Source organism: Phacochoerus africanus, chromosome 15 (assembly GCF_016906955.1).
Source record: "Phacochoerus africanus isolate WHEZ1 chromosome 15, ROS_Pafr_v1, whole genome shotgun sequence".
NCBI classification, from domain to species: domain Eukaryota; kingdom Metazoa; phylum Chordata; class Mammalia; order Artiodactyla; family Suidae; genus Phacochoerus; species Phacochoerus africanus.
In genome coordinates this window covers 113,755,535-113,773,825 of record NC_062558.1, presented here as the reverse complement: position 1 = coordinate 113,773,825, position 18,291 = coordinate 113,755,535, and the positions used below count along the sequence as shown (strand labels likewise).

Below are 18,291 nucleotides of genomic sequence, written 5' to 3'. Positions count from 1 at the left end.
CATATGGAGGTTCCCAGGCTAGGGGTCTAATCGGAGCTGTAGCCACCGGCCTACGCCAGAGCCACAGCAACGCAGGATCTGAGCCGCATCTGCAACCTACACCACAGCTCACCGCAACGCCGGATCCTTAACCCACTGAGCGAGGCCAGGGATTGAATCCACAACCTCATGACTCCTAGTCGGATTCGTTAACCACTGCGCCACGATGGGAACTCCAGTACTTTTTGTTTTTTTGTCTTTTTTAGGGCTGCACCCTTGGCATATAGAGGTTCCCAGGCTAGGGATTGAATTGGAGCTGTAGCTGCCAGCCTACGCCAGAGCCACAGCAATGCCAGATCCAAGCTGCGTTTATGACCTACACCATAGCTCATGGCAATGCTGGATCCTCAACCCACTGAGTGAATCCAGGGATTGAACCTGCAACCTCATGGTTCCTAGTCGGATTCATTTCCGCTGCCCCATGACGGGAACTCCAAACCTCAGTACTTGGTAAAGATGTTTCTTCTGATGACTGGTTTGCTTTTATCTTTGAAGCAGCAAAGATCTCATAACTGATCATATATTTCTCTTTGCCCTGGTTTCTAGGGAGCTCAGAGCCCAATTTGCTTAGCATCTTTTGCGTAAAACCTTGATCCTCAACTGTTAGCCTTAGTTTCATCTTACTTTCCTTTCTTCTTTTTTTTTTAAATTATAAAAACACCGGGAGGTTTTGTAGTGTGATGGGTCTTCTGTGTGAACTTAGGTGAATTACTTAATGCCCCTGAACCAATTTCCTCATCCCAAATGGGGATAATGATATTAGGACCTGTCTCGTAAGATTATTGAAAAGATACTATGAAATGCTGCACACGAAGTGTTTACCATGGTGCCTGTTCTGGATGAAGCGCTCAAAGGTTAGTGTTTGTTTTTAAAAAATAGTTTGCAGGAGTTCCCGTCGTGGCTCAGTGGTTAACGAATCCGACTAGGAACCATGAGGTTTCGGGTTCGATCCCTGCCCTTGCTCAGTGGGTTAACGATCCGGTGTTGCCATGAGCTGTGGTGTAGGTTGCAGACGCAGCTCAGATCCCGCATTGCTGTGGCTCTGGCGTAGGCTGGTGGCTACAGCTCCGATTGGACCCCTAGCCTGGGAACCTCCATATGCCGCGGGAGCGGCCCAAGAAATAGCAAAAAGACAAAAAAAAGGGTAGTTTGCAATACAGAAATTTATAAAATTCAGAGTTAAAAACTTTTCTAATACTCTTCACCCCAAATGATCACTGAGGTCTGTTTTTTTCTGTGCACATGTATTAATTACATAAAAGGAATTACACAGTTTTGCTTGTTGCATTTTACATTAAGTATATCTAAACATCATTTCATGCCAGTGCACATGGAGCTACCTCATTCTTTAACAGCCAACCAGTATTCTATAGTGTTTGGATTTTTCCTTCCAGTTTTTAGCTATTAAAATTTCTTGGGTTCCTTTTATTTGCTAAGAACTGTTGTAGGCCCTGAGGATACAGTAGAGAATGAGACAGCCAATGGCGCATTAAGGATCCTGTGTTATTGCAGTGGCAGTAGAGTTGCTGCTGTGGCGTGGGTTGGATCCCTGGCCTGAGAACTTTCACATGATGCAGGTGCAGCCAAAAAGAAAAAGAAAAAGAGAGAGCTTTACTATCCATTTGAATATCTGAAGGAGAAAAGCAAATATAACCACCCTGTGGCTGGAGGGTCTTTGTCCTATGGGCAAGTGGGAAAGTTGATAGTTAATGGGGCTAGAGATGAAGCTGGATCATGTGGCATCTTTCAGCCATGTAGAAAATTTTGGATTTTATTCTTAAGAGATGGAGGGTTATGAGCAGGGGAAAATGTGATCAAATTTTTTTTTAAATTTTTCTGGATGCCATGTGGAAAAGACACTATAAGGAGCTGTTGTGGAAATAGACCAGTTAGGAGTCTTTTGAAGTAATACAAGCAAAACATAAAACTGATGGCTTGGGGAAGTTCCCATCGTGGCGCAGCAGAAAAGAATCCAACTAGGAACCATGAGGTTTCGGGTTCGATCCCTGGCCTCGCTCAGTGGATTAATGATCCAGCGTTGCCATGAGCTGTGGTGTAGGTCACAGACGCAGCTGGGATCTGGCGTTGCTGTGGCTGTGGCATAGGCTGGCAGCAATAGCTCTCATTAGACCCCTAGCCTGGGAACCTCCATATGCTGCAGGAGCGGCCCTAAAAAGACAAAAGACAAACAAACTGAGGGATTGGTCTCACTTGGAACTTGTAAGAGTGATGAGAAGATAAATGTCTTTGAATATGCACCTCTATTCATATATATGAGTGTTAAATTGTGGAATCTGAAGTCTTAGAAGGTGAGTCATTGAACAATGACACCCTAGTAGCAACAAGCACAGCCAGTGCCCAGATCTTTGGTTCTAAATTCCATTCTCCACTAAAAGGAACCAGTCCCCTTGGGAAATGGCTGATTCCATGGCGAGGTACAACATGAGCTTGGAACAACCTGTGCCAGAAAATAAAGGACTGCTTAAAAATGTCAAAAGAGGAGTTGCCGTTGTGGCGCAGTGGTTAACGAATCCGACTAGGAACCATGAGGTTGCGGGTTCGGTCCCTGCCCTTGCTCAGTGGGTTAACGATCCAGCGTTGCCGTGAGCTGTGGTGTAGGTTGCAGACGCGGCTCGGATCCTGCGTTGCTGTGGCTCTGGCGTAGGCCAGTGGCTACAGCTCCAATTCAACCCCTAGCCTAGGAACCTCCATATGCAGCGAGAGCGGCCCAAGAAAAATGGCAAAAAGACAAAAAAAAAAAAAGTCAAAAGAACAAAGCTTGAAGGGACTTCCACTCATCAAATCAGGGACAATTTAAGCATCATAATGAATAATAACAGTAACAGATTATAAGCTACTGAATAAAATAAGGATCCATAAATCCATACTAATATTAGTTAGCTAAATATATATGAAAGGAAAGCTCTTCCTTATAGTAGAAGAAATAATGAAATTAGAAAATCTCCATTCCCAATCATCATCATAATAATGATTCAGGTGAAAATCATTCCTAGATACTAAAACTAATGGGTGAAAGCTTGATGACAAATTGGATATTTATATAGTTTCAAAAAGTGTTCCAATAAGATATTTTTTCTTTTTTTTTTCTGTCTTTTTACCATTTCTTGGGCCACTCCCACAGCATATGGAGGTTCCCAGGCTAGGGGTCTAACCAGAGCTGTAGCCACCGGCCTACGCCAGAGCCACAGCAACGCCAGATCTGAGCCTCGTCTGCGACCTACACCACAGCTCACAGCAACGCCAGGTCCCTAACCCACTGAGCAAGGGCAGGGATCGAACCTGTAACCTCATGGTTCCTAGTCGGAGTCATCAACCACTGAGCCATAACTGGAACTCCAACTTTTCTGTAAGTTTGAAATAATTTCTTTTTTTTTTTTTCCTTTGCACCTGTGGCATATGGAAGTTCCCAGGCCAGGGGTCACATGGCACAGCAGTACAGCCACAGCAATGCCAGATCCCCAGACCCACGCCGCATCTGCCACCACTCCACCTATGCCACAGCTTGATGCAACACCGGATCCTTAACCCACTGAGTAAGGCCAGGGGTTGAATCCGAATCCTCATGGATGCTAGTCAAGTTCTTAACCCGCTGAGCCAGGAACTCCAGAAATAATTTCTAACTAAAAATAAAAAATAACAAGTAAATTGAATCTCTGGATCAAAAAGGGTACATTTAACATGTACTACGTATGTATGTCAGGTTTTATGTTTTCCTCTTTGACAATTGTCTGCATGCTGGTAAGACTCCTCACGTCCTTTTTTGAAACAAAGCAGGCTTACAGGTAAATTATGAATCTCATACTAAATAAGCATTTTTCACAATCCCCTTCCTTCACTCCTTTCTCAGGTCCAGACCCTTGAATTCTCTCAACTTCCTCCATCTCTGAGGATCCGCATTGCTTACAGACATTCTTACCCTAAGACTTCTGCTTATGCCCTGGAAATACCCAGAGGCTGCACACGGTTTACTCCATCCCCTAGATCCAGGGAGGGAGGAGGCCCCTTTTATAGACTTTTCAAAGGAGGAGTTGCCCCTCAGCTCAGTCCAGCATGCCACTGCTTCCAAACCCAAGCTTGCGTCAGCCCTGTGGATGTAGGAAGCCCTGCTGGGAGCCTTGATGCTGCTTTCTTTGATCTTTTCTTTGAACTTAACCCTTAGAAGCTTAGAACTCATAAAACACCTGGGCTGCCAGGGACCTTGCTGTTCACCTGGTCCAGCCTCCTCAATTTACCTCACACTGTGAAGCCAAGGCCAGAGAGAATGAATGACTCCCCCAAGGTCCCATAGTAGGTGGGAATCCAGAGCTTTGAGATCCTAGCAGGGCTTAGGTCACCAAATCTGATCTTGATGGCCTTCTCCTCCTGGCTTTGCCCTAGCCTTACCCAACTGTGGCATCTGGTTTGGAGTCCTTCACTCAATAAACCCTAACTGACCAAATTTAAACCCTGTCCTACCTCCCAACTAGGTAGCTTGTATTCTACTTAAAGAAGGCTAATAAGAATCCTGACAACCTCATACACTTAACTGAGAGCTTATTATATGCAGGCACTGTGCTAGAGCCCTGTACAGAAGTATCATTTAATATTTACAAAACCTTGATGTGGGCATAATTATTATTCCCATTTACAGATGATGCCTATAGAAGTTGACAATTTACCCAAGGGCATACACGAGACTGCTCCTGGGAAATCTGAAGATGAAAACGTAGCCTTAATGTCTAGGCCAAACTGCCTCTTCCTATAAAATGCAAGGAGCATTACTGAACAGCTACTATGTGCAGAACGCTAGACACTATGGGGCTCAAGAATCAAGCCCTGGTGAAAGAGAAGTGTGGAGGATTTGTAGGAGATCATAGGAACCGTGGGGAGCAGGTCCGGCTGTTGGAGAAGCTTCTTATAAGAGGCATCTAGAAGGAAGCTTTGAAGCATGTTTGAGATTCCAGTAGATAGTGATGGGAAGGAGGGGTCCAAAGATGAACCAAAGGGGGATCCACGTGAGTAAAAACATGGCAGCAAGAGCAGGGAGTGTAGGGTTTCATTGGAGGCCAGGTTACAACCAGGGAGCAATGGAAGATGGGGCTTGAAAGCTAAGTGGAGGCCATACTTTGAAAGCCTTTAATGGCAAGGTAAGGAGTGTTGGGGAGCTATTTAAATCTTTGATAAGAAAAGTAGCCTAGGAGTTCCCATCGTGGCTCAGTGGTTAACGAATCCGACTAGGAACCATGAGGTTGTGGGTTTGATCCCTGGCCTTGCCTGGTGGGTTAAGGATCCGGCATTGCCATGAGCTGTGGTGTAGGTCGCAGACATGGCTCGGATCCTGCGTTGCTGTGGCTGTGGCATAGGCCAGTGGCTACAGCTCCAATTCAACCCCTGGCCTGGGAACCTCCATATGCTGCCAGGAAGCCGCCCTAGAAAAGGCAAAAAGGAAAAAAAAAGAAAAGTAGCCCAAGACCTTATGGCTCAGTGTGTTAAAGATCTGTTGTTGTCCCGGGTTACAGCTATGACAAGGGTTTGATCCCTGACCCAGGAACTGCTGCGTGCCATGGGCATAGCCAGGGGAAAAAAAAAAAAAAAAAAAGTAGCCCTAGTTGAAGTTATTAAAAGATCTGGCCAGTAGCAGGATAGGTGCCTGAAGCATCCGGCTGGGATGCTGAGAGCCTGAGCCAGCAGCTCCCCCATGACCTTGGTGTTGACTGTAGCACAGCCGGGCACCAGAACTGAGTTCCTAGGGCATTTGCTAGAGCTCACAGCCTATGGAATTCAGTTCTCAGAGCCAGGTGGCCAAAGTTCTCTCAGCCTTGATGCTGCCTTCCTGTGGTGTCTTTGAATTTTCCCCCACTCCCAGGATGGGTCAGATGAAGAACCTGGGATCTCAAGATTCCTCCTATCCCAGGGAGGGTGTGAGCTTGGAACTGAAAATTGGGGCCCATGGCTAGGGAAAGAGGCAAGGTGCTGCAGAGTGAATCCCATCATCTTCTGCCCAGATCTGCTCCTGATGGGCCCAGATGTGGAACTGGATGGGCAGGGCGCTTGGGAAGAGCTAGAACATGTACATTGAGAAGGGACTCTCTCTAGAGACTGAGGGGCTTCCTGAGCCAAAGGGGACCCACCCACTGTGGATCCCAAAGATAGAGGCCTAGGAGTCCCAGCTCCTTGAAAACCTCCCCATGTGAAGATCTGAAGTACCTGGGATAGATAGGGGAGTGGATGAGAAAGAGTCCCCTGAAACATACGGTGACTTTCTTGAGAGTTAAACTGAGGGCTGAGGTGCAGGGCAGAGCGGCAGTCTATCCCTAGAGAGGAAAAGGCAAGCCGGCAGATCAGGAGCCACCCTACCCCCACCCTGCTTGAGTTGAGAGAAAGGGGCCGCACTTACCCATGAAGCCTCTTCTCTCCCTCCTGGAGCTGGATCTGCAGAGATGCTCCCAGAGAGTGCTTCTTAAATAGGGCCCCCACCCCGCCCCAGCCAACTCCCGCCCCCACCCCATCCTGGTTCTTCTGAGAAAGGAGGAAGGTGTGGGAGGGCCGGGCACCCTGCCCAGAGAACCCTTTCTGACCTCAAGCAAGAGCAAGATAAAAAGCAGAGACCCCCTACTTACCCCCCCGCCATCCTTCCAATCGTCCCCTTCCTTACCTCAGTGTCTGACTGAATCCCTCCCACCCTCTGAGACCAGCCAGCTGGGTCCTTTCTCTGCTCTTAATGTCTGGGAAATAGGCCCTTTATGCCTAGTATGAGCCCAATTCCTCATTCTGAGGTTGGATGTTGGGGAATTGATATGCTAGAGGAAGCTTCAACAGAGGCTTCTAACTTTCCCATCAGCTGAGGGGACCCAGCATCAGCTGCAAAATTCGTTTGACAGAATGAGGAGCGAGGAGGTATCATTCCATCTCCTTTCACCCCTTGTGGCTTCAAGCAGCATCCAAAGTGTAGGTGGAATTTGTTCCCATCCTGGAGAGAGACATTGAGACCTGAAGGGACTTAAATTTCAAACAGCTATGGAATGCTGAGCAGGACAAGCATTCCTGTTTTTGTTTTGTTTTGTTTTTTGTCTTTTTGCCATTTCTTAGGCTGCTCCTGTGGCATATGGAGATTCCCAGGCTAGGGGTCCAGTTGGAGCTGAAGCCACCAGCCTATGCCACAGCCACAGCAACTTGAGATCCGAGCCTTGTCTGCGACCTACACCACAGCTCACGGCAACACCGGATCCTTAAGCCACTGAGCAAGGCCAAGGATCAAACCCACAACCTCATGGTTCCTAGTCGGATTCGTTAACCATTGCGCCACGACGGGAACTCCTAAGGATTCCTGTTGGAGCCTCTGTCTTACCGTTTGTGTGTCATTGTGTCTGTGGTGCTCCCTCTCCTCAGGCCATCCTCTGTCCTCTGACTCCAGAACTTTACCCTTGCTGCACAGAGTCGAGACCCTACCCCCAGAGTTTGAGCTGGGAATTGAGGCCCCCCCCCCCCAAGAGGTCTTTCCCATCATCCTTCCCAGAAAGGAAAGCTCAGGAAGGTCTTTCCAATGATAATATGTAGCTACATCCAAATGCCATTCAAGAGACAGAAAGCGGGGGAGGGAAAGGTACAGTCAGCCTCAGGGATGGCCACAAGGGTCTTGGGCCAGGACTAGGGACAACTCTATTGAGGAAACCTGAAAATTCCCGTAATGGGGATGGTAGGGAGAGAAGAGTCATCAGTGTTGTGCAATGAAGGGGAAGCGGGGGATGGGAGCTGGGGGAGGGGAAGAATGGCCACATCTTTAGAGGGCTGGCAGCTACCCATCACCCCCTTCCCAGGGGCCTGCTTGGCTAGAGTTCAAAGTGGTTGTCACCCGACCCTTCATTAACCCCCGCAGCGCCAGGCTGGCAGCAGCAGCGCTTTTATGGGAGACATGAAGCCAAAGGTGCTCCCTCCTTCCTTCCTGCCTCCCCTTTCCTGCTCTCTCTCCCCAGCAACCAACATCTTGCTGACTTTGAGGCCAGAGGATCCTGCGGGGAGGTGGGAGATTGCAGTGAGGAGCAGTGATCTCTTTTTTCTCCATACTTTGGCACCACCTCTGTCCTTAGGGAAGAGAGAATGGGACTTTTTACCTTGGACTGTGAGCTCCTGAGGGTAAGAACAGTCTCTGGGTCGCCAGTACCCCACAAGGGGACTAGCCCTGAAAAAGAACTCATCCCCATTGATTGGGGATGCACTAGTTTATCCTTGAAGGGAACTCACCCTCATGACCACTGAAGGGTTCCTGAGAGAGAAGGCTGTGGGCTTCCCCATAGGGTAGCACAGTGAAGCTGTGGCAGCAGGAGCAGAAAGAGGAAGCTGAGGCCTTACTGGGTACTGGTGTTCAGCTGTCCTGTGCTATATGAGAAGCCCAGCCAACAGAGGCATGAAGGCACTGGGGGTGGGCATGGCCTGCAGGCTACCCTGGACTGGGCTCAGGTGGATCCTCACTCAGAGCACCTCCCCACCCCTATCCAAACCAGGCTCCATGTGCCAAGACCTAGCCCTGAAGACACCCTAACCTTGGGGAGACATCGCTGTTAAGGGAATGCAAAGGAGACAGATATGGTGGGGAAGTCAGGACCTAGGAGTCGATGGGTGACAGGGCTTGAACTTGGACTGGACACGAAAGGGGAGAGACCCTGGGATTTGGGGAAGAACACCAGGTCTAGGTGCAGGGCCACCAGAACCAACCGGGAAGCCACGAGTCTTTCCACGGGTGGAAGGACGGGGGAGACAAAGAGAAGGGTGGGGGGGGTAGCTATAGGACTTGAGGGCGGAGACTTGGGGGCGAGGAAATACTGCAGATGGGAAGACACTGGGTGGGGTCAAAATGTTCTCCATCTCCCGCCGCCGACAAGGAAGTAGGCGCGGATTCAATCAATCGCTGAGGCTCCACCCACTGGCGGGACCTCCACGCTTAGCTCCTCCCTACCCTCAACAAAAATGGTCGCCGCAGGAGCCCGTCCAAATTCGTGAGACAAATGAGAGGGAGTGCAGAAGCCCCGCCCAGTTGTGGGCAATGCCCTTCTTAAAAATGGCTACCACGGCGCTAGTGTAAAAACACCGCTCTGGGCCCCGCCTTTGATCTCGTTGGTGGGGCTGGGGGATGAGAGCTGCATCGCGCGGGACAAGTCGCCGGCGGCGCCCGACGGAGCAGGTGATTTCCCCTCCAGGCCCCAACCCAGGGCTAGGAGAGTCTCGGAGAGCATTGACCCAGGGTACCTGTCCGGTGTGTCTCCCCACGGTACCCCCGGGGACCGCCGGACCCCCATCTCTGATTCTCGCTGTGGCCTGTATCAAGGCACATCCCAGCTTGCTCGGGCCTCCCTCGTCATATGTCCCCCAGGGCCTCAACCGCATCCCAATGCCCTCGGGTCCGCTATTCTGGACCCTTACGGGTACCCTGCTCTCTTGTTTAGGGAGCTCTTGCTTCAGGGGTCGGCCATCATCCCACTTCCTGTACTGCAGCCTGACTTTGAATGCCGGCATACCTTGTATACCCCTTGGTGTCCTTGGCACCTCTAAGACCTAACTTGAGGGTCAGGAGATGTCGTCTGGAACCTGTGTTATGAGACTAGGACCCCAGGAGCTGGGTTTCACAGGGGCTGGGAAAAGCAGTGAAGACCTCGTTTCTAGACCCTCTGAATGTCCCAGGACTTCTTCCACACTGCTTCCAGGACTCCTCCTACCACACCGCCTTGTGCTCTCCCTCCACCTTGGGCACCTCCCCACCCCAAGGGAACAGCATGGTACTCCTTCCCCTAGTCTAACTTCATTTTGCCCAAGGGTTCTATTTGGAGCATCTGGAGAGTCCAGGCCTGTGCCTGGTCCTGGGGATGCTCTCAGGCAATGAGGATGGGGCAGTCAGGGTTGGCTGCAGGGAGGAAGTGAGTCCTGCCGAGTGAGAGGCAAAGGGAAAGACATTCTGAGTGGGGAGGAAGAACAGATTCTTGAGGTAGGCAAGAGGGCCAGACAAGCAGGAGAGAAAGATCAGAATATAGGCTGAGGACAGACCGTTTGCATTGAGAGGTGGTGTAGTATAGTGGTTAACAAGGAGGGTTCTGCCGTGGTATAACTCTGCCATTAACTTACTTTGTGACCCTCAGTGCCTCTGTTTCTTTTTGTGTAAATGGGATAATATGATATATTACTATCTAAATTTTAGGGTAATTGTGAGGATTAGGTGTTAATATATGTAAAGTGCATAGAACAATCCCTGGCAGATTGTAAAGAGTCGATAAATACTAAATATTACTACCATCATCAGAGGTGTTTAAACAGGACTCATGACAGGATGACAGACACATTTCACATGTGCCACTAACCAGAGAATCATGATTTGGAGGCCCTGGGTTCTGTGGTCCATATTTAGAATTTGAAAAACCTCATTGGGGAGCTCCCCTCATGGTGCAGTGGAAATGAATCCTACTAGGAACCATGAAGTTGCAGGTTCGATCCCTGGCCTTGCTCAGTGGGTTAAGGATCTGGTGTTGCCGTGAACTGTGGTGTAGCTCGCAGACATGGCTCAGATCTGGTGTTGCTGTGGCTCTGGCATAGGCTGGCGGCTACAGCTCTGATTCGACCCCTAGCCTGGGAGCCTCCATATGCCTCAGGTGCGGCCCTAAGAAGACAAAAGACAAAAAAAAAAAAAAAACCTTATTGAAATCATTTTCAGAGTTCCCTGGTGACTCAGGGGGTTAAGGTTCCAGCATTATCACTGCTGTGGCTCTGGTTAACAGCTGTGGCATAGGTTCATTCCCTGGCCTGGTAATTTCCGTATGCAAAAAAAAAAAAAAAAAAAAAAATCAGGTTCTTACCCTGGAGAATCCTGGCTGCTAAGGCTGTAGCTTCCCCTACTCAGGGACTATGGGGGAGAAATATTAGAAGAAGCCTCTGGATAGGAAAGGAATGCTGAGGAGGCCTAGGGGGATGGAGAAAAAGGAAAAATGGCAAGCTTGGAAGACTGGGTAAAGTTTGGGGAGTCCAAGAACAGGAGGAAAGGGGATATTATTTCCTTAGAAAACAAGCTAGAGCAAAAGCTCAGGGCAGGAAGACCTTTTATTGGGGCACAGTGAGGTGTTTCCCAATAAAAATGCCCTGGCCCTCAGACCTTGGTTAGAAACCTAGGGGTATTGGACACAGCCTTGAGAGCTGCTCTCCTAGAAACTGGGATTTCATGCAGCATCACTGGGCCTTTGTCTCAACAGAGGACAGCAGACAAATGATAGCAACCGGGATTTGGTATAACCCAGGGTAGACGTAGGTCTCCATAGAGGGCTGAGCTCTTAAGGGAGCTGCAAGGTGGGATCCGGTATGCCTGATCTGGGCAGTTCTGCTCCTCCTCAGGGCCCACGCTAGGCTCTGGAGTGAGAAGCCAGCCTACCCCTGCTAAGATAGGGCTTCTCTGTCGTGTTGTCCAAGGTGGCCCCTGTGCTATCATAGCAACTCTGTTACCATTCAGGGGACCAAGGAACTATGATTATAGATGGCAGGCAGCCCTGTCTCAAACCACTTGAAAGTCTTTTTTTTCTTTTTTTTTTTTTTGTCTTTTTAGGGCCGCACCCATGCCATGTGGAGGTTCCCAGGTTAGGGGTTGCATTGGAGCTATAGCTGCTGGCCTACACCACAGCCACAGCAATGCCAGATCCTTAACCCACTGAGCGAGGCCAGGGATCGAACCTGCGTCCTCATGGATACTAGTCAGATTCATTAACTGCTGAGCCGCGATGGGAACTCCATCAACCCATTTGAAAGTCTTGATATCCCCCTATGCCTGGAGTAGAATATACACTCAAGTAGGTATCCTGGATTTATCTCTTGACAACTGCAGTCAAGCCAAGTGACCTTGGACGAGTCATTAAAACCACTGAGCTTCTTGCAGACATGGCTTGGATCTGGCGTTGTTGCTGCTGTGGTGTAGGCCAGCAGCTGCAGCTCCGATTCAACCCCTAGCCTGGGAACCTCCATATGCTGTAGGTACAGCCCTAAAAAGACAAAACAAAAAACAAAATAAAAAAACCCCAAAAAAACAAAAAACCCCACTGAGCTTCAATGTCTTCATTTGTAAAGTGGAAAGTAACTGTTTTTTGAGTGTCTACTTCACAGGAGACAATGAGTGTACATTGATGAATAAACCAAGTGTATGGTCCCTGCTCTCATGACGCAAGTGGAAGAAACATTAAATATTGCCCCAATAATTTTAAAATTATAGCTGTAGGAGTTCCCATTGTGGTGCAGTGGTTAACGAATCCGACTAGGAACAATGAGGTTGCGGGTTTGATCCTTGGCCTTGCTCAGTGGGTTAAGGATCTGGGGTTGCCGTGAGCTGCGGTGTAGGTTGCAGACGCGGCTTGGATCCTGCGTTGCTGTGGCTCTGGTGTAGGCTGGAAACTACAGCTCCGATTAGACCCCTAGCCTGGGAATCTCCATATGCTGCGGGAGCAGCCCAAGAAATGGCAAAAAGACAAAAATAAATAAATAAATAAATAAAATTATAGCTGCAAAAGGTGCTGCTCGGTAAGGTAACATGCCTCTTCAATGAGGGTATAAGATGGAGGCAACCAAATCAGTTCCAGAGGGTCAAGGGCAGCATACCTCGAAGGAAACTGTAGACTGAAACCTGAAAGGTGAGAAAAGTCAGCAGGCGAAGGGGCGGAGCTGGAAGATTGCCCAGACACAGCAAACAGTCCATGCTAAGACCCTTGCCGTGAAAAAGCTGGAGCCACGGGCAAGCTGAAAGCAAGCCAGGGCAGAGGGGCCTGATCCTGGGAGGGTGTGGTGCATGGTGAGGCTGGAAAGATGTAGGCAGATATAAGGCCCTGAATTGAGGATCAAAAAGAATTTGGGGAGTTCCGGTGGTGGTGCAGTGGTTAACAATCCGACTAGGAACCATGAGGTTGCAGGTCAATCCCTGGCCTTGCTCAGTGGGTTAAGGATGTGGCGTTGCCGTGAGCTGTGGTGTAGGTCGCAGACGTGGCTCGGATCCCACGTTGCTGTGGATGTGGTGTAGGCTGGAAGCTACAGCTCCAATTGGACCCCTAGGCTGGGAACCTCCATATGCCGTGGAAGTGGCCCTAGAAAAAGCAAAAAGACGAAAAAAAAAAAGAAAAAGAATTTGGACTTAGCTGAAGGGAGGCAGGAAGTCACTGATAGGTTTTAAGCAGGAAAAACATGATTTTTTTGTAAAGATTGTACAATCATGACCTTTGTGAAGAATAGCTTGTTGGGGGCAAGATGGTAGTGTGGAGAAGGGTTAGGAGACTCTTGCAGTTACAGAATGAGATGGGGCAGCGTGGGAAGAGAGATGGAGGGAAATAGTTGTTGTATTAAGAGATAATGGTCAGGGCTTGGTGACTGATTGGATGTGGGAAGGCAAGGGGTAGGATGGTGTCAAGGCTAATTTCCAGACTAGCGGCAGAAACAGCTGGTGCATGGACAATCATACACTGAGGACAGCCCTGGAGAAGTATAAGATTTGGGAGAATATCAGCTGGGGACATGTTAAATCATCCCCAAAGAGGTGCCAGAGAAGTAGATGTACAAGTGTGTAGCTCAGAGGAGGAGACTAGACTAGTGAATTGGACATTTGGGAGTTGGGGACATGGAGTTAGTCCATGAAGACATGGGCCCAGATGAGATCTTGCAGAGAGGGAGGGTACACACTGAGGAGAGGGGAGGAGCAGCTTTGAGTCTGAGCCTTGCTGCCACATTTAGGGAGAAGCAGGTGAAATGGGGATAGAAAAGGGAGCCTGAGAAGAAATGGCCAGAGAAATAGAAGAGAGACGGGAGGGTGTGATGCTTCCTAGAGCAACACTGATGCTGTCTGAAAGGGCAAATGTTAGGTGAAACTAAAAGAAATTGCCTTTTTTTTTTTTTTTTTTTTTATTAAGGCTGCACCCATAGCATATGGAAGTTCCCAGGCCAGGGATTGAATCTGAGCCACAGCCGTGACCTAAGCTGCAGCTACAGCCATGCCAGATCCTTTAACCCACTGCCCTGGGCTGGGGATCCAACTGTGCCTCTGCACTGAGTGGAGCTGCCGCAGCTGGATTCTTTTTTTTTTTTTTTTCCTTTTTCTTTTTAGGGCTGCATCTGTGTCATATGGAAGTTCCCAGGCTAGGGATTGAATCAGAACTGTAGCTTGCCAGCCTACTCCACGGCTACAGCAACGCCAGATCAGAGCCGCATCTGCAACCTACACTGCAGCTTGCAGCAACACCGATCCTTAATCCACTGAGCAAGGCCAGGGATGGAACTGCATCCTCGTGGATACTAGTAGTGTTCTTAACCTACTGAGGCACATGGGGAACTCCTTTAGCCAGATTCTTAACCCACTGTGTCACAGTGGGAACTCCTTTCTTTTATTTTTCTTTCTTTCTATCCTTTTTTTTTTTGAGCTCAAAAACAGGTAATATTGGCAGACTCATATGGTTCAACCGACTTAGACCAAAACCTAAAAAAGTAACTTATGATCTTAACCTGAGGAAATTTGGTAGAGATGTTGGGGCAGAAGCCAGACTGTAGTTGAGGAGAAGTGTGTAGAATGGAGAATAAAAGGGATAGACTTGCCAGGACTTGGTGATTGACCAATTGCAGCAGAGGGTGAAATCAAAGGTAACCCCCAAGTTTTCGCTTTCACAGCTGAGTGAATTGTGTCAGCTGGTAAAACAGGAGGAGGTGCCTGTTTGGAGCGGGAGGTACACAGATCGGGAGGATATGCTGAGTTTGGGGTAGGTGCAACTTGAAGTGCCTTTGAGTCTTCTGAGTGAGATGATGAGCTGACATTCATCCTATGGGTCTGGAGCAGTTCACAACCACCTACATGTTCCTGATGCCCAAATACAAACTGTAGGGAATCAAAAGCATGTAGGTAGGAATGGAATAAGTCAATAAGTAGTTATTGAGCACCTACTAAGTGCAAGCATTTTTCTAGGTGCTAGGGCTATCCCAATGGGTAAGACAGAGTCCCCCCTTCCATCTTCCTCTTCTTTTTTTTTTTTTTTGGTCTTTTTGCCTTTTGGGGGCTGCACCCGCGGCATATGGAGGTTCCCAGGCTAGGGGTCGAATCAGAGCTGTTGCTGCCGGGCCTATGCCAGAGCCACATCAACGCCAGATCCAAGCTGCATCTGTGACCTACACCACAGCTCACTGCAATGCTGGATCCTTAACCCACTGAGTGAGCCCAGGGATCGAACCTGCAACCTCATGGTTCCTAGTCAGATTCGTTTCCACTGCACCATGTCAGGAACTCCCACCTCCCTCTTCTTAGAGCTTACATTCCCTGGGAGAGGACAGACAACAGGCAAATCAACATAAAATAACATCAAGCTGTAGTATATGCTACATAGAAAGTAGAGCAGGGCGAGGGATGGGGAGTATGGGGCAAGCCTGTTTTGGTTAGGTGAATCCGGGAGGGTCTCTGTGGAGGCAACTTTTGAGCGGAGTCGTGGTGGAGGTGAGGGGGTGAGACATGTGGGTGTCTGGAGGAGAAAGGTAGGAAAAAGCTGGAAGTTTGAGGAACAGCAAGGAGGCTGGTGGTTCAGGCGTGGAGTAAATGAGGAGCATGTGGCCAGCGCACCGTCTGGTAGGGCTCTGCAGGCCATCTAGAGGATGCAAGGTCCTCTAGATGGCCCCAAACTGCTGGAAGTGCTAGGATTGGGAAGGAAGAGAGAGTCCATTTAAGGCTTCCCCATCTATCTGGGCCCCAGAGCCAGAAAAGCCCCTTTGTGCAGAGGGTGGGTGGCCCATTCCGGGTGGGGGAATGGCTATGCTTGGTCCTAAGGCCTGCTTCCTGGGGGGCTGGACAATAGGCCCTTTGTGCACTTGGGGGCCAAGTGGCCCTCTCAACGCTGAGATTCCTCAGCCAGGAGGCATGTGACCCCAAGACCTTGGCTTCTTGCCAGAGGGTCTGGGCCTGCTTCTGGGGAATGGGTGGGGAGAGATGGGGAGAGGTCACGGGAGGGGTGAAGGAAACCACTCTGGAAACTTTTTCCTGAGACAGCATTCTGCCCTGTCTCTGGCTGAAGGAGGTGGAGGGAGGCCGGGAGGGGGCTGTGGCTCCCTCTGCTTGAGGGAGCAGGGGAGGGCTGGAGAGCTGGAAGCTCTGGGCAACATCAACAAATGGTTTCCACAGCGGGGCAGGAGGGAGGAGCTGGCCGCCCCTGGACCTAGCGGGTAGGGGCAGGCGGAAGGGGGGCCTGACAAGCCTCCCTCTTGTGTCCCTTCAGAAGAGGAGAGAGCATGGAGCTGGAGAGGATCGTCAGTACAGCCCTCCTTGCCTTTGTCCAGACGCACCTCCCAGAGGCCGACCTCAGGTAGAAGCTGCTGTCCTTGAAGGGTCATGCTAGAGCCACGGCTGGAGCTGCTGGGCAGTGCCCTGGGCCCTGGCCAATGGGAGGACTGGGGTGGGAAGCACTCAGCCCTGTTCCCGAGGCTGGGGAGGGCTGATGATGATTTGCTGGTATGGCCTTACCTCTCATCTCATTCCTCCCCCTTGTTGAACTTTGGATGGGAAACCAAAACTCTGAGGGAGGGTGGGATACTCCCTGGCCTGAAGGCTGGAAGTCTGGTTCATGGACCCTGTGAAGCCCAGGGCTGGAGTCCCAGGCTGGGTAGGGACGCTGATGGTAACAGGGCTCGTCCTGTCCCATTCCTACAGCGGCTTGGATGAGGTCATCTTCTCCTACGTGCTTGGGGTCCTGGAAGACCTGGGCCCCTCAGGCCCATCAGAGGAGAACTTCGACATGGAGGCCTTCACTGAGATGATGGAGGCCTACGTGCCTGGCTTTGCCCACATCCCAAGGTGGGGCCTGGCTGGGGCCAGGAGGAGGAGGGGGGATGGCTGATTGTGGGAGGGTCATCCTCTTACCACCGTCCTTGCTTTTTCAGGAGTACAATAGGGGACATGATGCAGAAGCTCTCAGGGCAGTTAAGTGGTGCCAGGAACAAAGGTGAGTCTAGGAGTCGGGCATTTGGGTGACTCAAAACCCCCTCCCCCAAAGCCCGGGCAAACCTGTTGCTTTCTCTGCCTCTTTAAGAGAACCTGCAACCGCAGAGCTCTGCGGTCCAAGGTCAGGTATCCGCCTCCCCAGAGACCCTGCAGCGGCCTGAAAAGCTCAAAGAAGAGACTAGGTCTTCTCCTAGTGCTGCTGGGGATACCCCGGATGAGGTACTGGTAAAGGAGCGTACCCGTGAGGCAGCAAGGGGGCAGGAAAAGAAGAAGTCCTGCCTTTTGTCAACATTTATGCCCACAGGCAGCCGGCACTGAGGAGGAGCTGCTGCCAGGGGTGGATGTACTCCTGGAGGTGTTCCCTACCTGTTCGGTGGAACAGGCCCAGTGGGTGCTGGCCAAAGCCCGGGGGGACTTGGAAGAAGCTGTGCAGATGCTGGTAGAGGGGAAGGAGGAGGGGCCTCCAGCCTGGGATGGCCCCAACCAGGTATCCTCTGCCAGATCCCCACCCCATCCCACTTAACCTCAGCTACGTTCCACTTTAGTGTGAAGCCCCCGCCCCGAGCCTGTCCCCTGGCTTCTGCTGGTGGCCTAGGGCCTAGACCAGGCTTCCCCTCTCTGCAGGACCTGCCTAGGCGCCTCAGAGGCCCCCAAAAGGATGAGCTGAAGTCCTTCATCCTGCAGAAGTGAGTCTGGGCTGGGCTGGGCTGGGCCGGGCCCTTAGAGGGTCTTCCCAGGGCGGCAGGAGCTTCACCCAGCCAGTTTTTGGCAGGTACATGATGGTGGATAGCGCAGAGGATCAGAAGATTCACCGGCCCATGGCTCCCAAGGAGGTGAGACAATTGGGGCTGCTCGGGGTGTGGAGTGGATGCGACTGGCTCCTGCTACTCACTGCCTGATTGCCTGACAGGCTCCCAAGAAGCTGATCCGATACATCGACAACCAGATAGTGAGCACCAAAGGGGAGCGATTCAAAGATGTGCGGAACCCTGAGGCTGAGGAGATGAAGGCCACATACATCAACCTTAAGCCAGCCAGAAAGTACCGCTTCCACTGAGGCACTCGCCAGACTCAGCCCGAGCCTTCTAGGCTCAGATCCCAGAGGGATGCAGGAGCCCTACACTCCCACACAGGGCCTACCCTATCTCCTCTCCCCCTTCTTTCCCAACTTCCCTTGCTCCACAGTGTTAACCTCCTCTTGGAGCTGCCACTGGCACAGTAAAGGTAGCCCGAGGAAGGTTTGAGTGCATTCTAGTCATTTCACAGCTGTGGTGTTGGGGTTC

General features: G+C 50.4%; 1 protein-coding gene across 1 annotated transcript; it reads left to right on the top strand.

Moving 5' to 3' along the window:
• Positions 1 to 9,082: 9,082 nt before the first annotated feature.
• On the top strand, positions 9,083 to 18,245 carry CUEDC2 (CUE domain containing 2). Its single transcript, XM_047762587.1, has 9 exons — positions 9,083 to 9,217; positions 16,287 to 16,373; positions 16,718 to 16,861; positions 16,948 to 17,009; positions 17,097 to 17,227; positions 17,313 to 17,495; positions 17,633 to 17,694; positions 17,781 to 17,841; positions 17,919 to 18,245. Exons 2-9 carry the CDS (start codon positions 16,300 to 16,302, stop codon positions 18,063 to 18,065), a joined length of 864 nt encoding a protein of 287 aa, XP_047618543.1. The 5' UTR covers positions 9,083 to 9,217; positions 16,287 to 16,299; the 3' UTR covers positions 18,066 to 18,245.
• Positions 18,246 to 18,291: the final 46 nt, after the last annotated feature.